Source organism: Plectropomus leopardus, chromosome 2 (assembly GCF_008729295.1).
Source record: "Plectropomus leopardus isolate mb chromosome 2, YSFRI_Pleo_2.0, whole genome shotgun sequence".
In the NCBI taxonomy this organism is placed as follows: Eukaryota; Metazoa; Chordata; class Actinopteri; order Perciformes; family Serranidae; genus Plectropomus; species Plectropomus leopardus.
Genome location: NC_056464.1, coordinates 37587281 through 37613265, shown reverse-complemented (window position 1 = coordinate 37613265; position 25985 = coordinate 37587281). Strand labels below are relative to the sequence as shown.

General features: G+C 38.9%; 1 protein-coding gene across 5 annotated transcripts in view; it reads left to right on the top strand.

The window, feature by feature from the left end:
* chd6 (chromodomain helicase DNA binding protein 6) overlaps positions 1-25985 on the top strand; it is a 119593-nt gene that overhangs the window by 76219 nt on the left and 17389 nt on the right. For all 5 annotated transcript variants that reach the window (XM_042510233.1, XM_042510223.1, XM_042510241.1 and 2 more), the window contains exons 12-31: positions 1918-2039; positions 2887-3130; positions 5288-5464; positions 6167-6310; positions 6647-6745; positions 8094-8250; positions 8580-8790; positions 9326-9521; positions 10837-11001; positions 11142-11321; positions 11651-11761; positions 13413-13615; positions 15053-15133; positions 15929-16050; positions 16368-16527; positions 17448-17537; positions 17854-17957; positions 18552-18681; positions 23239-23317; positions 24353-24410. In XM_042510233.1, coding sequence (XP_042366167.1) covers positions 1918-2039; positions 2887-3130; positions 5288-5464; positions 6167-6310; positions 6647-6745; positions 8094-8250; positions 8580-8790; positions 9326-9521; positions 10837-11001; positions 11142-11321; positions 11651-11761; positions 13413-13615; positions 15053-15133; positions 15929-16050; positions 16368-16527; positions 17448-17537; positions 17854-17957; positions 18552-18681; positions 23239-23317; positions 24353-24410 — 2833 coding nt within the window. The remainder of the gene's footprint in view (positions 1-1917; positions 2040-2886; positions 3131-5287; positions 5465-6166; positions 6311-6646; positions 6746-8093; positions 8251-8579; positions 8791-9325; positions 9522-10836; positions 11002-11141; positions 11322-11650; positions 11762-13412; positions 13616-15052; positions 15134-15928; positions 16051-16367; positions 16528-17447; positions 17538-17853; positions 17958-18551; positions 18682-23238; positions 23318-24352; positions 24411-25985) is intronic.

Sequence of the window (25985 nt, the reverse complement as noted above, 5' to 3'; positions counted from 1 at the left end):
TCCCGTCTCTCATTTCACTCAACATAGTAGCTGAGATACCACTTGCTTTGACCAATTAACCTAAATTTAGTCATAGGGATGTCAGTTTTGGTTAATTCTTCTTTCAATATTCCATTAACCGACAGGTGAGTAGGTGGCTTTATTTTCAGCTGTAAAGCCCCTTTTAACGTTGTTCACTATGTTAGCACCACTGGCTGTGCTGACACGCTGATCCAAGTTTCAAGGAAAACAAAATCTAAAAAATTGGACTCATTTTTTTAATAAAAACATTTGAAGGCACTGGAGGTAAAATAATTATAAAATACAGCCATTTGAAGTTGTACGTCACTTCCAAAGGCAAAAAAACCCAACGAGTCCCTCTCTAATGCTTAAAGAAATATTTGACGTGCTCTTTCTTCTTGCACCACCACGTCCCCGCTCATAAATAACGAACAGTCCCCAAGTCATGTTTAAATATTCAGTGGACTTCATTATTATTTTAAATAATATATATTTTCAAAAGCTGTAATATAGTCATGAAAACGTGTAGGTGGTCGTGTCAGAGAATATATGGTCTTTAAAATTTGGCTCAGTCATGGACATTTATTGGTAAAAATGTGTATAAATCCTGTGTTTTATTCTCACTTGTTGCCATTTATTTGTGGCAATGTTTCCATCTTTGGTGCCGAAAGACGACGTATTCATTCTTGATACGACCCACAAAGCTCCGCTTGGCTCGGCTGCCTTTCAGTGAGGGAAACAGCTGTCACAGAGCGCACCATCAGACCTGTCTGAATCGCTGAAGAGATCTTGAGATGTGGGCGGTGATTCAGATGTCTGGAACCAGACGATCTTAGATAAACAGTGAGCAAAACATTAACATTTTGAGTTTAGTTTGGTGGGTGGATGAAAAGGAAAAGGGAAACTGAAACAACACCAGAACAACGTTCTGGCTTTATTTTTCATCTGCAGCCTTCCTGCAGAACAGACAACCTTTCTGCCCACAGCTCAGCAACCACGCTCGCTCACATCCACCAACCTGGCCTTGTTTTCTCTTTCCGTGCTAATGAGTGCAAATGCAATCAGCGCTGTGAGGGTTTGCTTTCTTCTGCACCATCAGGTCCGGGTTTGTGTTTGTTTTTGGAGGTGACATTGAGGTTTTGAAAAGCCTCACAATCAAATCCGTGTAAAACCTCCTCTCCACATCTGTGCCTGGCTGTTTACTGTGTGCATCGCTGTGAAGCCACAGCAGAGGCCATCGTGACGAGGGCCTGACGAGAGCTTTGTGACAGAGGAGTCATCAGCCTCCTGACCGCTCTAACAGCACATTTACTTTTGCAGGATGTTGAATACAAAATTGCTGCTCAAATAGCAGCAATTTTCTAGAGTCTCTCTCCACTCCTGCGAGATACAGACGTGAGACCTGAGCAGATTATTCCTGCTCTTCAGCTGTTATTCATTTCAAAACTGAAATTATCACTTATTACAGCCTGCCGGCAACTATCTGTTGTTCTGCCTATTTTATATTTGTCTATTCCATCTCCAAAATGACAGGCGGAGTCATCTCACACTTTTTTCTGTTTAATATTGAGAAAACTCATTCATCATAGGAACCAAATACTTTTCATACCTGATATTCTCTTAGTTCTTTGTTGGATAAAATCTGACATGGATGAAAAGAAACCTTTTCACATCACTTCTAATAAAGACAAGGTTGTCAGTAATTATAGTTTTCTAAATAATCCAACTTAAAGTTGCAAAAGTAGCCAGTTAGGTTTTGATTAATATCACAGAAAGTGAAATGGTAAGTTGTGAAACCACCAATTAATGGATCTTAGTGTTGAATAAGACAGAGCTCTGTGTGTGTGTGTGTGTGTGTGTGTGTGTGTGTGTGTGTGTGTGTGTGTGTGTGTGTGTGTGTGTGTGTTCATATTGCAGGAGCGTCCTCCTCCAGAGAAATGGCAGAAGTTGGAGCGCTCCAGAGATTACCGGAATGGGAACCAGCTCAGAGAATACCAGTTAGAGGGAATGAACTGGTTACTGTTCAACTGGTACAACAGGTGAATACTGCACACAAACACACTGGAACCAGTGAAAGAAAATGTACTGGTTAAGGTTTAAACTGTGTTAGGGAATCAGAAACACTCAGGTTTGTAATGTTTTCATCAACAAAACAATTTCTTCAAAAATCACCCAAAAAAGAAAAAAAGGCCAACTTTTTATAAAAAACATGCCTTCCAAACCAATTTTTTTTCTATAGATAAAAGAACGATGTCCAGTCTTTTCTAGAAAACATGCCATCCGAATAACATTTTTTAATGAAAAAAGGCCAAATTTCTTCTTTAAAAATCACCAAAAATTTTAAAGAAAAGAACGACGGCCAAAACTTTTTAAAGAAGGTGCCTTTTAAATTTTAGACCAAAAAAAGACCAAAAAAAGAGAAATAAGAAGCTTTTTTCCCCTTTAAAATCACCAAAAGCTTTTTCTTCAAAGAAAATGGCAAAAAAATTTAAAAACAACAGATAAGGAGTGTCGATGGTCTTTTCAGAGAAGGTTTGGTCATTAAAATTTGCCTCAAAGTCATAGAAAAGTCATGGAAATGTATTTGTAAAAATGTGTATGAATGCTGTGACTTTTTAGCCATTTAGAATTTCACTTTGTTGCATATTTTCTGACTATATTTGACCATAAAATATCATTTAAGGAACAACTGTGTAAGTTCTAAAACTCATTTATGAGAGCTCATGTAAAGATCACCAGTATGTTATATGTAAATACGAAGATTTATCAATAAGCTTAATTTTTTTGCTAATTAGCATAAAGCAATGTATTTCAATGTATTTTTTTTTTTTTAAGGAAAGCAGAACATAAGAATTTCTCTCACACTGTTTTCATTTCTCTTTCCAGGAAAAACTGCATCCTGGCGGATGAAATGGGTTTGGGAAAGACCATCCAGTCCATCACCTTCCTGTATGAGATCTTTAGCATGGGGATCCGCGGGCCCTTCCTCATCATCGCTCCCCTGTCCACCATCACCAACTGGGAGAGGGAGTTTCGCACGTGGACGCACATGAATGTCATCGTGTATCACGGCTCGCAGATCAGCCGGCAGATGATCCTGCAGTACGAGATGTTTTACAGAGACCCGCAGGTAACGTGTGTGTAGTCATCACCTCTCAGAGATCACTCAGTGAGTGAGTCAGCTGTGTGACGCTTTCAGGAACGAAGGTAGAAGATGTGGATGTCTTTTTCTTACCCTCACAAAGATATAACAGTGAGAGAAATGCTGAAGGTACTGACATTCAACTGTTGATGACTCCCGTTGTCTATATTTCCGGTTACTCTCTGAATCATCTGCTGGTGATGTTTCATTTGTTCCAGCTGTAATTTCATGAAAGTGCTACCAGTTAGTCAGTGAGTTAATTAGTGCAGTTTTTTTATGCCTTTTATGCCAGAACGTTTTTATGTGTAACTTAATCACTTTGTCTGTGCCATTCTTGTAATCATGATATCTCAAGAAAACCGTGAGGGGACATCTGCGGATTTGGCTCAAATGTTCACTTAAGCGTTTTTCACACGGGATTAGTATTTCCTGGAGATCTCATGTAATTTAGTGTTTCATGTGGTGCAGTCACACGAGATAAGTGATGTCTGTATTTTACCAAAATTTACTGACAACTTGTACGTTTACATGCACTTCAGTCAAGCTGCAGTTATAACTCAACTCTGTCATTTCATTGAGCTGCTGTCCTTGTGCCAGTGTGCGAACACGGGGGGAGGATCTGTTTATTTATGGAAGTATGTCTGACTCCCCCACAGCAGGTGGAGATGTGCCCTCTTTCAGCTAAATGCAAAAAACCCAAATTATATTATTTACACAGTCTATGATATCGACAGAATCACGATCACAACTGTTTATTTACAATAACTTTGGGTTAGAAAAACTGCTGCGTCACGTACATATAATCACACAGTGCTGATCAAACTCTGACTTCACTGATTAGTTTTAAGCCACCAAGGAAAAAATTGATATCAGTTTAAGTGTTTGCTATATTTATAATATTTTCACGGCTTTACTTTGCTGTGAGACGGCCTTTGATGGAGAAAAAGTCATTTTACTCCACAGAGCGGCAGAGCTGCTGCTCTACCGCTGCCTCCATCAGCTGTTATGGAAGGTAAAGAGGAGAAAATATAAAGATATAGTGAACACTTAAACTGACATTGATTTTTTTAGGTGGCTTAAGTATATTTAATGCAGCCCCGTCCACAGCAGGACATCACTTAGCTTAAGTGCCGGTGTTGTGGGACCGAACTATATTTATCAGAGGAGTGGGATAGCTGCTGACTTTTTATTAAAAATATTTATAAAATATTGCCTTTTAAAGTTGTATGTCCCTCACCTGAGCCAAAATCAAACACACAAGTCCCTCCCCAGTGCTTTTTTTTTTTTTTTTTTTTAAATGTAAATGCCTTACCTGTTTTGCAGCACTTCCCCCTAACAAATAACCAACCGTCCCTATCCCTAATCACTGAGGGAGACCAGCGCGGAAAATAGGAGCACACACAGATCTCCGAGTCCAGTTAACGTCTGACTGACGTGTGCACATGACGGAGTAAATAACAAAACCCAAAAGAACCCTAAATCACCAGCAAATCACAGAGATGCTGAGTCTCACTGGACTAATACTATCCCATGACCTCTGCGTTTGCAGAAATATTGTAGGTAATTTGCCGTGTAATTTTTACTTTACACATTACAGACATGATTGATATGCGCAGGATTAAAGTACAGACGTCCTCTGCAATTCCTCACGTTTACTTGTCCCATGCAAACAGGGCTTTAGCTGTCTTGCTTTGCTGACTATTTAAGATCATATTTAGTGAGAAAAAAATAAACTGTGATTTCACAGGATGTATTTTTTTCTCACTTTCTCTCCACTCATGTCCACCGTCCGTCCTGAGGGACTTTGCAGTTTGTTCAACACTGAGGACGTGACAGACATCCATCGCACAGCCGTCACATCTCTCTCTGTCTCACCGACCTCTTTTTCCCTCGACCTCGCTCTGTCTGCAGCGCGGCTCCATCTCTGGTCATCGAGTGATCAGCTTCTTCAACTGTTTCTCTGTGGAGCATTTCGGCTTCATAGAAAATGAGAATGATTCCTTCGTCTTGTTCAAATATTCGCTGTCACAACAGGATTCTTACTGCTGCTTGTTCAGATTACATCAGAGTGCTCATTACAGAGCTGATCTGGCCTTTCTGCACATTCATCCCCATGATGTGATTCTTTAAATGTACCTTTGTCAGGGTAACACCATCCCAGGCGTGCTGAAGTTTCACGGGGTCATCACCACCTTCGAGATGATCATGGCCGACTGTCCGGAGCTGAAGAAGCTGCACTGGCGCTGCGTGGTGATCGACGAGGCGCACCGGCTGAAAAACAGGAACTGCAAACTGCTGGAGGGACTCAAACTCATGAACTTGGTCAGTGTGTGTGTGTGTGTGTGTGTGTGTGTTTCCTGTAGGAGGGGTTGTGTTAATAAACCCTATGGCAGGGATACTTGACTTGTTTTACTGTGGGTCCCGGCCAGCCCATACGTGTTTCTAGAATTGTGGGACATTTCCAGGATTTGAGGACATTTTTAGAATTTTAGGATGTTTTAAGGATTTCACAACATTTTCAGGATTTTAGGATCTATTTAGGATTTGAGGACATTTTTAGGATTTTAGGACTTTTCTAGGATCTTAGGACATTTCCAGTAATTGAGGAGGTTTCCAGGAGTTGTCCAGGAGGACATTGCAAGGATTTTAGGACATATTAGGACATTAGAGGCTAAGCTTGGACCTCTGTCAGGGGTCATAGAGGATCCTCCAGTGGCACTTTTTTTTTTGTAAACAAGCTCTAATTTGATGCTGTTTTATGCGCTCTGGCTCATTATGTATACTAAAAGGATAAAACAATTCTCAGTGTGAATCACTTTATTTTATTTTGAGTTAAGAAGAAGTTTGGGGGGTCAGCTGACACCGTGTCAGGGGCCAGATTTGGTCCGTGGGCTGTGAGTTGAGTGTCACGGCTCCTTGGGATCATTTTTTTTGGTTCAGTTTGAATAAATGTCAGTAGAAGCAGCAGGGTTTGTGTGACCTTTCCTGTTCCTCTAAAGTTAATTTTGTCTGTATTTCTAACAGGAACACAAGGTTCTGCTGACAGGAACCCCTCTGCAGAACTCAGTGGAGGAGTTGTTCAGCCTGTTGAATTTCCTGGAGCCGCTGCAGTTTCCTTCAGAGAGCACCTTCCTCGAAGAATTCGGAGACCTCAAAACAGATGAGCAGGTATGCAGAGATGAGTGTGTTCATGCAGATACAGTACACTGTAAAATTCAGCCGGGCCAAAGAGAAAAGCAGCTACAGATACAGTAATGTTTGTCTTGAATGCATCCTCACAGTGCTTCTTTTTCAGACGCCCTGCGTCCCTGTGTTTTATTGTGTGGGATCAGCTGTGCTTTTGTCTTTTCTTGTTTGTTTTTTTCCCAAAACAGAAACGTTCTTAGTAAACACATAAAAAGGAAGAAAGATGCTTAATTTTTTTCTTCCAGACAAGAAAAAAATCTGAATGTAATATTAGCATTTATATCACGTTTCCACCTCCTCCTGTTTTCTCCGCAACAGGTGAAGAAGCTTCAGGCCATTTTGAAACCCATGATGTTGAGAAGACTGAAGGACGATGTAGAAAAAAACCTGGCGCCTAAAGAAGAGACCATCATAGAGGTGCGCCGTGTGTGTGTGTGTGTGTGTGTGTGTGTGTGTGTGTGTGTGTGTGTGTGTGTGTGAGTGTGTGTGTGTGTGTGTGTGTGTGTGTGTGTGTGTGTAAGATATAGAGTAAAATAAATAAAACATGGTTGCTCAAAGTGCAGCCTGCAGGCCAAAAGTGTCCTTCTGAGACATCTCTTGCAGCCCATGCATGCATTATATTCTAATCATTTGCCATCCACCTCCATACTTTTAGTTTTTAGTAGCAGGCTGCATCAAACTGCTCCCACTAACACGCGTCTGTCAGGTTAAACTGAATAAAGCTGCTGATCGCACAGCGACTAGTAGCACCAAATGAGCATCGAAAGAAATACGTTCTGTCATCAGTGCCAGTGCTGTTAGTTAATGTTGGCGATTTTGGTGGAGAAATCATAACTCGCTATAAATCATAAGCTTGTTCCCTAAATTAGCACTCAGCCATCAAAACTTTTAGCAACCCCGATTTAAACAATCACGTGAAATGCTACAATAATGAGTCCTGTTATTAGAATTTTATCAGAATTCGTAGTCTTTGACATTAAGTGGTAAAATGTAACTAAGTACATTTACGCAAGTATGGTACCTAAGTATAAATTTGATGTACTTTTATTGCTCTTCAGTATTTTAAACCCCCTGCCACTCTCTGCTTCTACTCCACAGAACTTCAGGGATATTATACTTTTTAATCCACAATCATTTAATAACTTTAGTTTGTTCTTATTTTGCAAATTAAGGTCTTTGCACACACAACACAAAATTATTTGGCAACTATATTGATTATTTTTATTTTGTTATTTTTAAATTTTTTTGCACATCTGAAATTTAGCATGCAGAAACATTGCATGGTTACAGCATCTCAGCTACAAGGATTTAATGCTTTTCCTTTACATTACTAAAATTATTTAGATACATTCAGTTCATTTCAAAATTTCTGCATCCAATACTTTTATTTTTTTTATGTTTAGATTTATTTTTACAGTATGGTATTAGTATGTTAAATCAAGTAAAGGATCTGAATACTTTCCATCACTGCTATTGTTAAAATCGTTGTTTTTTTCACATTTAACATCTTCCAAATAAATTTTATTTAAAAAATGTAAAAAAAAAATTTAAAAAAAATAATTTAGAAACTGTGATGAACAAGTTGAAAATGAAGTAAATGATAATTGTATGATTGCAGTCATCTTCAATATTCTGTTTTTGAAACTAAAATAGCAACATAATGTGTGTTTTCTGTGTGTGTTGTCTAATAATTTAGCCTGAACCCGTTCGTTTTTCCAGCCTGCGCACTAACACAACTTTTTTCCTCCTCGTTTTGTCCCTGCAGGTGGAGCTGACCAACATTCAGAAGAAATATTACCGAGCCATCCTCGAGAAGAACTTCTCCTTCCTGTCTAAAGGAGCAAACCAGCACAACATGCCCAACCTCATTAACACCATGATGGAGCTCCGCAAGTGCTGCAACCACCCCTACCTTATCACAGGTGAGCGCACACACACACACACACACACACACAGTGTAAAAGAAAAGGACTCATTTAATGCTGGAATTACCCTCCATTTTCACACAATCACTGATCTTGTTCTTCCCCAGCTGTGAGTGCGCCTCTTTAATGACACATCAGTTGTAATGAGAAATTAATTAATGATCTCTAATTACACAGCAGCACTTTGCAACCAACAGGCAGTCAAAAAAAAAACAGTAAAAAAATGGTTTCGAGAAAACATTGAACTAAAAGCTAAATTCTGATTTATAGTCCTCCTCATCTCAACAGTCGTCTCCGTCTCTGACCTCCCTCTTGTTTTCTTTCAGGAGCCGAGGAGAAGATTCTGGAAAGCTTCAGGAAGGTTCACAGTCCAGACGCGCTGGACTTCCAGCTGCAGGCGATGATCCAGGCAGCCGGTAAACTGGTGCTGATCGACAAGCTGCTGCCCAAACTGCTGGCCGGGGGACACAAAGTCCTGGTCTTCTCCCAGATGGTCCGCTGTCTGGACATCATGGAGGACTACCTCATACAGAGACGGTGAGGACAGAGGCTGCCGGGGGTGCAGGAGGGAGGTTAGCAAAGGCAAAACAGTGTTTGACAGGGATGAAGGAAAAGAGTGAATATGGATATCTGCGGGGTTTGTACGGTCATGAAAAACCTGGAATGTTTTGGAAAATTGAAAAAAAAAATGTGTAAATCTATTTCACAAACCTGTATAATAAAGCATATATGTGTCCAAGGACCATTGGAAATTTGAGAAACTATAAGATAATTTCTATTTTGTAATTTTTCGTGATTTTTAAGAAAACATGCACAGGTTTGGAAGGCATGTTTTAAAGAAGAAAAAAAACGGAATATTTTCTCCACAAATTGAATTAAAAAAAAAAAAAGAGTGGTTGTTTTCTCCAAAAGTCAACAAAAATTAAGAAAAAAAAAAAAGTGGTAAAGTCAAAGAAGTGTGTTGGTAAAAATGTGCAGGAGCCCTATATGTGGCTCATGGGAGACAAATGTTAAGATGCATTGTTTTACCCTCGATATTAAGAATAAAAGGATTTTTACATGTTGTCTGCAGCTACACTTACGAACGCATTGACGGTCGCGTGAGAGGGAACCTGCGTCAGGCGGCCATCGACAGGTTCTGTAAGCCCGACTCGGACCGCTTCGTGTTCCTGCTGTGCACCAGAGCCGGAGGGCTGGGAATCAACCTGACGGCTGCTGATACCTGCATCATCTTCGACTCCGACTGGAACCCTCAGAACGACCTGCAGGTGAGTGAGGAGCCGGGAGAGTTTATACGTGGATGACGTCGACTTAATTCAGTTTTATTTATGAAGTATCACAAACTTAATTTACTTCAAAGGGCTTTACAGCACACAGCATCCCTCTGTCCTTAGATCCGCACAGCGGTTAACGAAAATATTCCCCCTGTAAAAAAAAAAAAAACCTTGAATGGGAAAAAATGTTACTATAGGAGAAGCAACGTGCAATAGAAGTGGTGTGTACATTACAGATCAACGCAATACAATTACAGTATTTCATATGACAAAATGATACATAGAAAGAGATAGGGAGAGTTGCACAGCAACAACCATAATAAAATTGATAAAAATAATTGTGGAAATATGAATAACAATTATAGTTTGAGAATTAAAAATATGCTCACATGTGAAGTGCAGAAAAAAATCGTTTACATGGAAAACTTCATCTTTTTTTTTCCTTTTTAAAAAATCCTAAATTTGACTCCTCACAAAAGTGTGATTTTTTTAATATAATCTAAATATTTCAGAGATGAACTGTCCAAAATGTGTCTGTACCATTTTCAGAGATCTGAAAACAGAGATCTATCTCAGTAACATTTTCTTGTCTCTGTGATAAGATGCTGCTTGTCTAATCATTTTTATGATTGTCTTTTGGGATTATAATATTTGAAAAACAGTCATACCCGAAACGTCCCACAGTTTTTATGTTGTAATAATAATAATAATAGGTTTAAATGTTTATATTTTGCCAAAATATTTGTAATAATTCTCAAATTGAATGCTATTTCCCCAAATGTTCTTATTAATGGTTAGCTGTAACTGCTGTCTGTTGACACTTGAACAAATATTCTGGTTTTCCTCCTTGCTGAATTATTCAGTTTGAAGTATATTGTGATATATTCTCTTGCAATGGATTTAATTTACTAAGTGTGCATGCAATTTTTTTTTAATGGTCACTCTGATTAAACTTCAATAAATCATTTTTAAAACTTCCTGTTAAATCATGAAGGAGATTTATGGTACTGTTTCATTGCACTTTTGGGAAGGTAAAAAAAAAAAAAAAAAGTGTTTTCCAGCCTCATTATTATTTATTTTAAATATAAAATAAATACATAAAATAATGGAATCTATTAAAGTATTATATTTATTTTAAGTATTTATTTATGTCAATGTAATACTTAATATCTTTTTTCATTTTTTTTTTTCATTAATATATATATTTATTTATTTATTTTATTTTATTTATTTACTTTTTTCTGCTATGGTCATCAAAAAACAACACATCACGAAACACTTGATATCTTTTTTCTGCCCGCTCTGTCAGGCTCAGGCACGCTGCCACCGGATCGGCCAGAGCAAAGCGGTGAAAGTCTACAGACTGATCACCAGGAACTCGTACGAGAGGGAAATGTTTGACAAAGCCAGCCTGAAGCTGGGACTGGACAAAGCCGTCCTCCAAGACATCAACCGCAAAGGAAGCCTCAACGGGGTGAGAGAGCATTACTGGATATTCTTCCGTTGTTTGGTGTTGTGTTTGTGTTTTCTCCGGGGATGTGGTCAGCTGTTACAAGATGTACGTGGATCAGGAAGAAAAGAAGCATAATCCTGCGTCGCTGTCTGTCGATGCAGGTGCAGCAGCTTTCTAAACTAGAAGTGGAGGATTTGTTGAAAAAAGGGGCGTACGGAGCGCTGATGGACGAAGAGGACGAGGGCTCCAAGTTCTGCGAGGAGGACATCGATCAGATACTTCAGAGACGAACTCAGACCATCACCATCCAGTCTGAAGGGAAAGGCTCCACATTCGCGAAGGTAGAGATCCTGAAATATTTAGTCTGCATGTCTGAGACGGTAGACGCAGCTGTCTTAGTGAAGCCCTTAAATCATATAATGTTTGTTGTCTTGGCTTCAAATTTTATTTTGTCCTGTAGTCTAAAGTCAGATGCCTTTTGGGTGGAAACACTGAATTCTTGGAATATTTTGGCATGAAAATCAGATTTAAAGATACTAAATATTTGTGGAAAATAATTCATCTTCAGTCCAAGCAGTTAGTTAAATGCCAACTTCTGTCAAAACCCAGTAACAAGAACCAGAATCTGACTCATTATTTTCCTGTTTTCTCTCTGTTTTTCTTTCCTCAGGCCAGTTTCATCTCGTCTGGTAACAGAACGGACATCTCTCTGGACGACCCCAACTTCTGGCAGAAATGGGCCAAAATCGCCGAGGTGGAGATCGACTCCAAGTCGGAGAAGGTACATTGAGATGGAGTTTTGGGATTTATGAATGAAAGCAGGAGAGGAGGGAAGGAACAAAAAAGAAGAAGAGGATTTCAAAGACAAGGGACAGAAAATGAGAGAACGGCACAACAATAAAGGAGAAAAAAAAAAATGAAGAAAACTATAGAAAAGCCTCATCCAGGTGCCTGCTTCCAGCTGCCCAAGATGATTAAGATGAAATAAAATAATCCTTTAATAGTCCCACAACGGGGAAATTTGCATTATTACAGCAGCAAAGGGACATCAAAGGTATGAACGAGATAATCAAGACGCAAAACTTTAGTGGATCACAACATATCAGGTATAGAATTACTCAGCAGATACTACTACAAAAAGGCCAAAATGTGGCCCGCATCAGACAATAAGGCTTCTGGAAAACTTGCAACCTATACCAGCGGTTCAGAAAAGTGAGGAGTCAGCACTCAAAAATATTAAAACAGTTGATAACAAAAGGTTTGTCAACAGTTGTTAATCACAGCAGCCACTGAAGCCGGGACACTCGCACTTGCTTTGCATTGGGGCCACTTTTGCAAAATGACAAGCGACCAGGGGCCAGTTGAAGCAGCCACATACATGTTTCTAGGAATTGTTAGGACTTTAGGACATTTCTGGGATTCTTGGATGTTCCCACGATTTTGTGATGTTTCTAGGATTTTAGGACATCATATAGGACCTCCGTCCTACATAAGGCACTGGCGCTTTTATGTTTTATGCAGCTTATGTATACTCAAAGTACAAAAACAACTTCCAGTGTCAATCACTTTGTTTTTATTATGATTAAGAAAATGGCTGGGGGGCCACTTGGCACCCTATTGGGGGGCAGATTTGGCCTGCGGGCCATACATTGAGTGTCACTGCACTAGATTATACAATCATAAATGTGTACAGAAAATATAAGGCTGATAGGTCCGGTAGTTTGTGAGTTAGCTGCTGACTGACAGATACCCACACACATGATCGCCTCTGCGCTCTTTCCCTGCTGTAGATTAAAATAAAGGAAGCTAACAGAAGAAAGTGAGAGAAAAAGTTGGACATTAAAGGGTAAATAGAAGGAGTGACTTTAAACCTCAGCATCTTACGAAGGTAAGAACCAGGTGGCATGATGGGTAACTGATGGAGAGAGCGAGATGGGGAACAACACAAGGATAGAAATGGAAAAAAAATGGATCTGAACCAAGTGAGTGAACACAGAGATGGAGGGAGGGGAAGCTGAGCTGAGCTCGTAAACTGGAAAAAAGTAAACAAGGACAGGATGGGGATGAGGATAAAGGAATCCTGCTCTTCCTTTCCTTTTCCTTTCTCTCTTCCCTCTCCTCCCACTCGTAACAGATGGACTGCCTTAATGAATGAAGCAGATTGCACACTGAGCGCTGCTACTGTCTTCATACCCTCTGTGTGTGTGTGTGTGTGTGTGTGTGTGTGTGTGTGTGTGTGTGTGTGTGTGTGTGCGCGCGCAGATCGTGACTCGTGCCTTGAATCCCTAATCACCCCCACTGAACAGGAGTCGTGTGTTGGTGTTTTGTTTTTTTTGTTTCCTCTCTCATGAATCCAGCTGGAGAATAAAAATTTGCGATCTCTCCTCACCTGCTTCATCTTTTCTACTTTTATTCTTCTTTCTCTCATCCAGGAGTCCTTGGTGATCGACACGCCTCGGGTGAGGAAACAGACCCGCCACTACAACTCCTTCGAGGACGACGAGCTGATGGAGTTCTCTGAGCTGGACAGCGACTCGGAGGAGCGGCCGTGTCGGACTCGTCGCCTGGGCGAGCGCAGCCGGCGGTACCTTCGCGCCGAGTGCTTCCGGGTGGAAAAGAACCTGCTTATCTTCGGGTACGACCTGCGATGTTACGGCTTCAGATTTACACCTCAGACCACCAGGAAGATTCAGTTAAATATGCAGAAAGTATCAGAGAGAAAAAGTTACTTTTACTACGACTTTTTAAGCGATTTCACTTTGCAGACAAATTTCCATTATCAGAATAAAATCTGTAGATTTTTACCTCAGTCGGTTCGTGTTCCCGTTATCGTGATTGTTTAGTGTAACGTGGTCATGAAGCTCTCTCACAGCTGTTATGTCAGTCTTTTTCTTGACTTGACGTTCAAATAAAATCCAACACATTTAGAGCTATCGTACATTTTCAGTCTTGGCTGATGCAAATAAGATCAATGACATGAACACTGTCAACACCTAACAGCTGCACTCGCTCCAGCACCAGACAGGGGTAGACAGTTAACTTTGAGGGGAGTCAAGGAGGAGGAAGAGTTTTGGAGATAAAAGGAGTCAGTGTTTAATTCAGCTGTCTGATCCATGGATTGGCACTTATTTTAGTGAGATATCGTAATTTTTGAAACATTTCACCTCTCATTTCCACTGTCTCCGCCCACTAAAATAACGCAGCTAACCAGCGAAGGCTGGAAGTGAGTAAAGGCAACAAAATCCAGAAATTTCTTTGCAAATTCAGCTTATTTTTATGAATTATATTGATGCTGAATTGACAAGAAAACTGTCGACATATGACGCCCTTTATCTCATGTTTCTAGAGTTTTGTGTTTTTGCTGATACATAAGGAATTATTAATACGTCACATTTCTTAAAGGGAGTTTGGTGTAATATTTTCCATCAGGAGCAGGATGGGGAATAATCTCAAAATGAATTTATTTGTAGTCTCACATATAATTACCCTGAAAGCTTCCCAGTCTTTGCAGAATCTTATAGTGTGTGACTAAAAACTCACACTGTCCTGGAGAGCATCTCAATAACAGCAAAATGACCCAAAAAACCGAAGGTTTTATACTAAAAGTGTGACCAGACCTTCTCACGGGTTGACATATGATTGTGGTAGTACCATGAAGTTGCAGCCGAGCGTATAAAAAAGAAAAATGACCAACCACGATAAAAGTGACTCTTTTCATTTTTCTCTAAACGGTATGAACACACACACACACACACACAAACACACACCCTGCAGCAGGAGTCTTAAACCTTGTGGGACGACAGCGTACTGATGCTCAGTCCAATAAAAGGCTGCTGTGAGCATATACATCTTTGTGTGTACAAGGCTGGTCTGCTGCAAACATTAATGAGGCCAAATACAACAGAGCAAACTTCACTGTGATTTGAAGTGAAGAGAATCCATTCTTTATTTTCTGATCACACACTCATTGTTTACATTTCAGCTGCGAAGATTTGTACTTATTGTTACTGTATGTTCTCATTTCTTTCTGCTTTTCTCACTGTCTACGTCTCCATTCCTCTGGTGTTTCCAGCTGGGGTCGGTGGAAGGACATCCTAAACCACGGTCGCTTTAAATGGCACCTGGCAGAGAGGGACATGGAGGTGATCTGTAGGTAAGGACAGCAAGTCCTCGTTCTTCTTTAACCCTTTTTTTAGCCCGCTTTAATATCACACACTCGAATCGCTCTGCGCACAAACTGTCCTTTTCAAAATCAAGCTTTAAAAAAACATTCATTTTGTTTATTTTTTCAAACACCATCAGTCCTAATTATAAATATCAAATATTCATTGATTTAAAGAATTTTAACCCTTTAAATGACAGTTTTTTGTCATGATACTACTGTGTTTTTAGATAAAAAAAAACCCACAAAAAATTAATTATTTTCAAAATACTACATGCAAAGTAGATTTTTTTTGTTTTTGATGATCACAGTCTGGGATATATCAATGATTAGCAGCAACATTGACTTTGACAGAGCACCAAGTGGAAACAGCATGTATTTTCTCCATATGCCAAATAAAATAAAAATGATGTCATCAGGTGGAAAATAGTAAAAATGACAAATTCTAAGACAAAAGACCAGAACGACACCCATAAATAATACAAAGCATGTTTTTTTGCTTTAATGGCTGTGGGATCAAAAATTGCAGTGTGAATGGGTTGCAATGGAGCATTTTTTTGCATGACACAGTATGAATGTAACAATTATGGTTATTTGGTGTATTTTAAGCTCATCGTAGGAGCTGAGCTGGAAATTCCAGGATTAAACAAAAACACACAATCTTGATAAAATTGATGTCATATGCATGAACACAACCAAAATAAAAAAAATAAATGCACCAGACAGTCCCTAAGGGTGTAAAAAACAACCCACATATATAATTATTATTTTTTTTGTTTTGTGCAGGGCTCTGCTGGTTTATTGCCTGAGACACTACAAAGGTGACGACAAGATCAAGAGCTTCATCTGGGATCTGATCACACCCAACAAGGAAGGCCAGCAGGACCAGACGCTGCTCAACCACTCTGGTCAGCATCTCACTGTAAACTCACACTGTTGTCTTTGCAGGGTTCGTTCACTCATACCGAAGCGTTATGTCACAGGGGTCAGGGTTCGGTGCATGCAGAATGCGCGATATGTAAATTGATGCACACTATGCAAAACAGAAATAAAACACCAGAGCTGGAAGCCGAGTCTGCCGGTTCATACACAGATACAACAGCGAGAGAGAGAGTTATGTATCAGACGATGGTGCGCTGGTGTTTCTCCCCTGATGTTTCTGAATGGAAACACATGAACCAATGAATTTTTGGGTGCCTTGAATTAAACGTCCTCTCTGTCTCAGGTTTATCGGCTCCCGTTCCTCGAGGTCGGAAGGGGAAGAAGCTGAAGAATCAGCTGAATGTCCCGGAGGTGAAGAACGCCGACTGGCTCGTCCACTGTAACCCTGAGGTGGTGCTGCAGGACGAGAGCTACAAGAAACACCTCAAACAACACTGCAACAAGTCAGTTTACACATAACCCGCGGTCAAATGTAACTCAGTACACTTACTCAAGTACTGTATTAAGTACAGATCTGAGGTACTTGTACTTTACTCAAGTATTTCCTTTTCATGTCACTTCATACTTTTACTCCACCACATGTCAGAGGGAAATATTACTTTACTTATACTTTTTACATCCCTTCGTTTATTTGAACACTTTAATTGCTGTACAGATTAAGATTCTTGCAAATAAATAAGAGTTTTTAATATATGGTATTTTTTATAAATTAAATTACCAAATAATTTATACAAGTGCAGCTGCAGTGGTGAATTGATTAATCAATCAGCTGATTAATAGAAACTAACAGAAACTATTATTGATAAACATTTAAGTATTTTTCTTTTTTTATATAATTATGAATTTCAGGGTTGTTTTTTTTCCTTTTCTAAAATTATTTTTAAGGCTTTGTTTGTTTTTTTTAAATTAAGTTTTGGGTGTTTTTTTCCAATAATGTCCTTTAATAATTAAATTTTTGGGTGTGTTTTTTCTCTTTTTATTTATTTATTTTTACCATTTTTTAAATAATTTTGAATTTTTGGGATGCTTTGGTTGTTTTGGGTTTTTTTTGCTGTATTTTCAGTACACTTTAACTTGTAACAGAGTATTTTTACATTGTAGTATGATTACTTTTACTAAAGTGAAGGATCTGAATACTTCAACCACTGCAAAAAACTTTGCCAGCACTAATTAACAAGATTAAACAGCAGTTTGTTGTTTAACTGTGATGATGTAACAGATGGACCTTTTCTGCCTACTCCTTTTTTTTCATGTGATATTTATGAGCTACAGAAAAACAGTGACCAGAAACACTACAGTTTAATGAGAAAGTACTCTTTTACTGTGGTGTTTTTACAAAGTCTAACCCCGTCTCTCTCCACAGGGTGCTCCTGCGGGTGCGGATGCTGTACTACCTAAAGGTGGAGGTGTTGGGCGACGCTGCCACTCAGTCTCTGGAGGGGATACCTGCCAGGTATGAAGCAGGGACCATGCTCTTTATGTTATGATTAAACCTAATTGGACATATTTGGTCAGATGGAGGGTTGAATTATTAATAAACCGTCCTGACACTTGATGCAGAATATGGCGTAATTATTTATTAATTAGTTGGATGTTGTGTTTTCCTTCATGTTTGTATTAGCAGTGAGCTGAAAATGTTTCTCAGACACTCTGTCAAAATGACATTTGATGATGCATCTGAGTGTTTGCTCGTATTTTCCGTGTCCTGCCTTGACCGCGGCATCGCTGACTGACAGGTTGTTTTCACGTGTTTCTGTTTGTGTTGACAGTAAACTCGAGGTCTCGCTGCCCGACATCGACTACATAGAGATTCCAGCTCCGTGGTGGGATGCGGATGCCGACAAGTCTCTCCTCATAGGAGTCCACAAACACGGTGAGGACTGATGTCAAATTAGATCATTTTCTGACATGCTTTAATTGCTTTAGTTTATGAAAATAATCACGTTGTCCATGTCGAGGACAGCCGAGGCTGCGTTATGTTTTTGGGTTGTACGTCAGGACATCCAGCCCGTTCCTGTGAACGCAACATCTCTGGAACACCAAGAGGGAATTTCTTCAAATTTAGCTCAAATATCCACATAGATTCAAGGATAAATTGATTAGATTTTGGTGGTCAAAGGTCAAAGGTCAAGGTCACTGTTATCTTGTCTGTCTCTTTTTTTTTCTTCACACCTAATTTGAACTTTTCAAATTTCACACAGTCATCTTATAGGAAAAAGTGTCAAAGTTCAACTGTGACATCATAATCTGCAAAAACACTTTTCTGTTGTTACTATTCCTTAACTTTATATCTTAGTACTGATAGTTGGTGACACTAATTTGGGTGTGCACCTTAAATCGTGCTGATTTTACAGATCCTCTTTGCTGTGTGTGAAACATCCATGTTTTCACAGACATGCATGAGGGCATACACCTGCGTGGCAGTTTTCTAGTCTCTTCTTAACGGGGTGTGTGTTTCCTTGAACAGGTTACGAACGATACAACGCCATGCGTGCAGATCCAGACCTGTGTTTCCTGGAGCGAGTAGGAATGCCTGACGTCACAGCGCTGACTGCTGAACAGGGAGGAGGGGAGGTGGCCTCCGACATGGCTGACAGGTAGAGAGCTCACATGTGCGCACACACGAGTGCACACAGGTTTATACAGTATACTGTGCTGCACACACTGCCGTACTTTGCAGAGTTGGTGATCCAGCCTTGTGTGTCGGGCTCTCTTTGCAAGGTGTCTGCAAGTCCGTAACAAGTGCTAAAATATACTAAATCCTTTTTTATAAATATTAGGCCTTAAAAGTCATTAAAATTCTTAAATTTAAATCTGAGATCCTAATTGCCACAAACATTTTATCTAATTTAATTTATTAATCTTTGACTTGTTTTCATCAAAATGAGTCAAGCTCCCCTGTGCGGAAGTCCACATTTCTTAGGTCTTTCTTAAATCTTTTATCCTAAAACTGAACCATTTTGTACTTCATGCCTGCACAAAGCTGTTGCCAACATGCATATTAAAATAACTCACTCTAATAACCATATTTCTACATAAAAATTACCTCTGCAGGGGACCAAATACTAAAATTTCTAATTTTCTGCAGTGCTTAAATGAAAAAAAGATGATTGGTCTGTCTAAAAGTTGGGTGAAAATGACCTTTACAAGGTCTTAAAAGGCATTAAATTTATGAGAGCATTTCCACTGCAACAGTTCTTGCATGAATCATTAACGTTGTGTTGCAATTCGGACTTTCGTTTCCACGACAACAGCATTTTAGGGGCCTGAAAAAGCAAACTTTTGAAACCGGGTTCCAGAGTGTAATCTTTTGAAGACGCAATCCCTTCTGTCGCCGTGGAAACTGGCAAAGCGCAGATCCTGTGAGAACAGTAACGGCCGCACTTCACGCATGGGCGTTACGTTTCAGACAAATCGTAGGAAGAAGGAAGTCAACACTAACAACAATGGCCGACTAACGAGCTGCGTTTGTGCTGCTGACTCTACCGAGGTTATTAACACTCCTCCAGCAAAGTGTTGGTTCTCATGCGTGCGTTTGCCGTCGTTTTCTTGTTTATTTTTTACTCACCTCTCTGTAGACGAACGCCTTTATGCACACGTGCGTGGTGTTCTTCGATGGTGTGTCATTACAAAGTTACACTGCCAACTACTGGCCTTGTTGGTTGTTTTCACAGATCCGTGTACATGAAGATTGTTTTCACAATGTTATCATATGAACGCAGATTTTTTTAAAAAAGCTTTTTCATTTTAAGTAGGGCTGTTCTCATCTGAACATGGCCTCAGTCTCAGCTTCCTGCGGACACACCGCTTACTCTCAAACAGGTACAGAAGTGACATCGGTGTCCACAAACCAGCTTCCCTGCAGATCCTCAGCAGGAGTCACTTCCTCCTTCCACCGGCGATCGCCTCCTTCTCTCTCTGTAGTAGCGTTCACAGCAGCAGGTGCCAACGCTGGTGTGAAAAACACATCCTGTCCTCTCTGATGTTTGTTTTTATCAACACTGCCACCTCTCCGCCCCCACAACTGCTTTACATACTGAGTGAGAAGAGCAATATTATAAACACAGAAATACACGCACGGGGTGCTAATTATGTCGATAACAATCAGATCGTGAACTAAACTCCCCGTGCACAGCCAGCGTGATCCTCAGCTGCCGGTTGGTATCGGGAGCATTTAAAGTGAAAAACAAACTCTACCAACGCACGCTAAAGAACGCTATTGTGACTTTATTCAGAGCGAGCGACGCGTTTCACCTGTAGCTTCTTCAGGTGTTCAGAGTATTTACAGGTGTGATAAATACACGAGTTACATGAGAAATTAGCAACATTTTTTAAAATTTTTTTTCTTTTCTTCCCAAGTTTTTCATTTTTTTTCACAGTGTATCAGTTCTGTAGTTTTTAAAGTAATCTTTTTTTTTTAATGACAGTATCTGCAGAACATAAAAAGCAAGAATCATTACTAATAATAATCAAAGTTACAATATTTACAAAATAACATTTGTAAAAAAACATCAAGAAGCCTTGAATATTGAATAGACTGACACATTACACCATTAATAGTCAAATTACACCATAACTCTGATTACAATAAGTCATGAAATTCTTTGTAAATATTGTCATGTTTTTGAATTATACTCACCTTAGAAAATACGACAGAAATGGAAGAAAGATGTTAATATTTAGTCATGTGACTTGTGTATTTATATATATCTATAAGAGGCTACAGGCGAAACGAGATGCTCACTGAATAAAGTCACAGTAACGTTTTTCAGTGTGCGGTGGCCGATTTTGGTTTTAACAATCGGATCATTTTAAAGACGGCCATGAACGACTGACACACACACACACACACACACACACACACGGCTGCAGGTGTATTTCCATAAAGTGTTTGATTTTTGCCACTGAACTCTAAAAGCTGTATGGTTTTTCCCTCCTCACAAGTCATATTTTCTGCTAGTTTCACTGTACTTGAGAGTTTTGCGAGAAGAACCTGCGCTGACAAAAGCCAGAGAGGAATAATTGACAGAGAGAGCGAGCCAGAGAAAAGAGGAAAGCGCAGACAGAGCGTGGGAAATGTATTTTCCGGGCGCTGCTGCTCCGGCTGACAGCCGAGCTATGAAGATGAGACGCGCGCATTTGAACGTGAAGCTTTGATCCTCTTCCTGCAGGTAATTGAAGTTGTCATTCGCTTTATTACCTGTTCAACCTGAAGCTGTTCCCAGCAGAGCACAGCGACTGTGTGGCAGGGAGATCTTCTGGTATCAAAATGTTAACTCAGCAGGCTTCAAACGCAGGTTTGAAACCGGATGGGAGAAAATAAATAAATAAACGCGCAGGGGAGACGTTACGAGGATGAATTTGTGCATGCAGAGGCTGTGGTGTAGTAAATGTTACTGCTCAAAAATGCGTTAAAATGTTCTCAAGAAGTGTTCCACTTTTCTTCATTGAGGCCTCAGGTGTGTCTACAGTACAGCTCGGGATGTGAAAAACAAGTTTTGTATTGATGAAGCTTGAAAGTTTTGATATTTGGACAGAGAGGCGTTTTTTTCTAAGAATATTTTTATGCGATGGCTCCTCAGGCTGTCCATCCGGTTCAGCATAAACACTTTTCTGGCGGTTATTAAGTCAGAAATGGAAGGGGGGACGTTTGGACAGACACTGAATTGGTGACACTAATTTTGGGTGTCCACCTTGAAACTGGTCGTATAGATCTGTGCTGCTCGGGGAAGATGTGTGTGAAGCGATCACATTTTCACAGACGTGGATGTCAGCTGTCACTTGACTGGTGTGAGGAGCCGTACATCCACGTGGCGTCACAAACATGCAGCTAAACTCATTCAGCTGTGTGCTCATCCTCCATTTATCACAGTTTCATATATTTTATAATAACAGATAATAAAAGGCTCAGTCTGGTCATTACAGGGTGTTTGTATATTGCAGAAGAATAACAAAAAGGCCGACACAGACTAAACTAAAGCTTCTCTGTTTCCAAACTAACACATTTCAACAGACTATTTTTCTGTTTGATTTAATTCATCCCCCGTAGCTATGAAACAGATATCATTTCGTTTATCTTCTCCTCCAATAATGTTGTGTTCTGTTATTCAGGCAGAAAACATGGAAACTGTTTAGTCATCCTTTCATTCATAAATTGGCTGCAGTGCCTGGAGACGTGATGTCATGTTCAGCTGCTGCTTTATTGGTTTAAGAACTTTTCCTCTGCACATTGCAGGAAATGTTTCTTTCATGCTGTTTCCATCACGTAACTGATGTATAGTTTGCTCTCTTGTCTCTCAATTCATCTTTTTTCTTTACATCTGATCACATATTCTGGCTCATATTCTTACAGACTCTGTGATGCATCTCTGCATCATAACATCATGTTCTTCCTCTGCAGTCATTTTTCTCTTTGTTTCTTGACATTTTTTATCTTTAGTCAAACATCAAGGAGACTCAGTTTGTCATAGAGTGCCTTTAGTTCTTCTGTTTTTTATAACGTTTAATTCTAACCTTACATGTGTAAAAAAAATATATATATATATTTTTTTGTGAAAATTTTGAACAATAAATAAACACTTAATCATACATACAAAGTACACAAAAAAACTTATGGAAATAAATGCTTATAATTAAAATAAATGAATAATAATAATTATTATTATTACTATTATTTTATTTTGTTTTATTTTTTTTTATTAATGAATAATAGTAACAATAATAACCATACATACAAAGTACACAACATCAAAAACTTAAGAAAATAAATAATGTTAATTAAAATAAGTGAATAAATAAATAAGTAATAATAATAAAAATGACAATTATTATTATTAGTAAACGTAGGAGTTGTAGTTTTAGTAGTAGCAATAGTAATAATAAAAATGATAAAAAAATTAGAATAATTTCATCCTCCGTCACATACTGTCAAGTGTGCCTTTAATCCTTCTGTTTTATATCCCACTAAATTAAAAAATGAAAAATAAGACATGGCTTAATGGGACACTGAATTTTATAAATATTGTTAAGCCAATATTTAATATGAAATAATAAATACATGTAAAAATAATCGAAATAAAATATATATTCACACATAGACGTAACAGAAAAAAATGCCTGAGTTATTAAAGCTTTTTTGTGTCTGTTTCTTTCAGTGTGTGCAAAACTGAGGAGGTGAAGGACGACGCTGAAAGCAAAGCTGATGGAGGGGAGGACAGAGACGAGAGCAGCAAGGTGATGAAGACGCTCTCCTGAGACATTTAGCAAGATCTCTCTCTCTCTTTCTTTTATTCTCTCTCAACGTGATATTCAGTTTATTCCTTTATGGACACATTATTTAAATCATCGCACTCCCTTGAGATAAAAAGTCAGACTAAATGGATAAAAAGACTTTTTTTCAGTTTTTTAAATTTTTGTCTGTCCAAACTGATGATCAACAGCAACACCTGTGTGTCCTCTGGGTGCTGTAAAAACAAATGTGCTGCGTTAATGATGCATTTTAATACATAACAACACTTTTAGTAGCAGGACAGATGATGTTAGATGATGTTCAGATATTGTGAATTTTTTTATTAAGTTTCATTTATCTTCGCTTTTCATCTGTTTTTTAAACTTCCGTTCAACTACGGTGTATCTGCAACATCATATTCTTGGTGTGCAGTAAACACGAGTTTTAAACGTCATCGTAACAAAATAAGATTCAGGCACTGGTCTGTTCTCGTCTTGCGTCATTGTTTGGATGCTTTTTAAAGAAAGAAATAGCTGCTTTTAAATATCTGCAGCGTGAACAAGCATCTTAATGATCCTGTTATCATGTTTAAATAATGAAATATAGTATTTTAACTTGTGAAAAAAAGCTGCAGAAGTGATCCTAAATATGATTTTTGCAAATGTTTTGTGCTTAAAATTCAACATTTTTAATCATCGTTTTAACAGTGGAAAAACTAGTATAAATTCGAGTCTTCAGCTTTTTTTTATGTTTTTTAACTTCATACATTTATGTTGACGTTTCCTCTTGTTTTGGGACAATATTTATTTATTTATTTATTTATTTATTTATTTATTTTTTGTAGTTGTAATTTAGTAAATTAGTAATTTTTAGGGCTTTCATTTTTATCATATTTTACTGACTTGATCACATTGTACCAAACAAATTCCAGGTCAGAGCTAACACACTTTGTGAATTAAAAATCCTCCATTACGTCTGGTGATGTTGCTGTTTTGTTAATTTACTAATTAATAAAATTTGTGTTTCTCTTTAATTGACAGGGAGAGGAAACCTGCTCCAGCACGGATACTTCAGACAAGCCTGACAGCACAGGTCCAGGTGAGAAATACTGCTATTACAGACATAAACATCTTTGCTAAAATCAGACACGTCAGGTAGTTTTTAATACCGATACCAGTGAAATCCCACGATTCTGGATACCAAAGTAGATAGCATTGTAATTTAAATTAGATTTTAATAATCCCTGATGATCCGCCTCAAACACAAGATACTCGTCATTTTTAGAGAGAGGAAACATACAGCATATTTACATATTTCTCCTCCATTGTTGTTGTTGTTCATTACTTATACATGTAATGATGTTAAAGTTTGTACAGCCTTTCTTCACTGTGATTGGACAGCTGGTAAAAAGTGACAGTGACATGTGCAGCATTTTACTTAAAAAAAGAAAGCCAAACGTGTAGCGCTCAGTGCAACATAGATGCTTTGGGCCTTGCTGCTAGCATTTGTAGCAGAGTATTGATATGTAGTACTTCCATTGCAAAGAATTAAACAAAATATGTTTACCCCGTAAAAAATCGCACTTGTTGCCGTCTTCTACGTGTTTGTGTTTTTCGTCTGTGCTGGTTGGCGTCCGTCATCTTCCTTTGATATTTAACATCAACTTTAACTCATGTAGACATTCATGCTGCCCTGTCAAGTCCAGAAATGAAGTAGAAAAACTTCATTTTGATGAATCATGTTACAAACTCCGTTAACTTCAGTTTTTTCACTTGAATATATAATCAACGTATATCAGATCCAAGAAGCTCTCGATGCAGCACGAACATGGACAAAGACATACTCAAAAAAAACCTTAAAAACTTAAAGTAATACAACAATGATTCGCCCTCAGAAGTGTATTTCACAGCTGCGGTCGCCATTCTTACAGCACCTTCACCCTTAGACAGCCTCCTCACACGTCTGCATGCAGACGGTGAAGGACCACTGATGAGTCATGCATTCATACAGTTACTGTTACTATACATGATGACATTATGTATAGTATACATTACACATACTGTATGTTTAATCATCTTTCCACGATAAGAAGAACTGCATCCCCCGTACCGTCAAGTTCTCAGATTTTTGTCTTCGATGTGGCACCAAAGTGTTGGTTCTCATGACATCCCTAGTACACAGCGTGCACCCTTTGGGAAAATAAAATGTCAAAAAGAACTTCAGCTCAGAGAAACATTTAAGATTCACACGTGATTATAACTTGGCAGCTGTGAAAAGTCCCATTTGCAGGTCTTAAAGGCAGCTGAAGATATCATTTTTTCAACTAGTAATTTAATTTTTTTTCTGTAATGAGTCAGACATCCCGTTAGACAATACGATGTGATTTCTCTCCGCTGGTTTCCTTCCATCTTCCCTTCTATTCATGTCTAGAGGTGCTTTCCCGTGACGACTCATATCTGAACTCATTTCACCTTTCCGCTGAAGTCTTCATCTCACCGCCGCTCTGCAGAGTACGGGCTGATGTGACATGAGTTTTGATAGTTTTAATGGTGCTCGCTGTCTCAGCGGGTTCATTTAATGGACGTCTAATTGTCAAACGGCACTCAGGAGACAGACATGGGAAGACATCCACACCGAGATACACGTAACTTGTTGCACACTGTTAAATGAAGG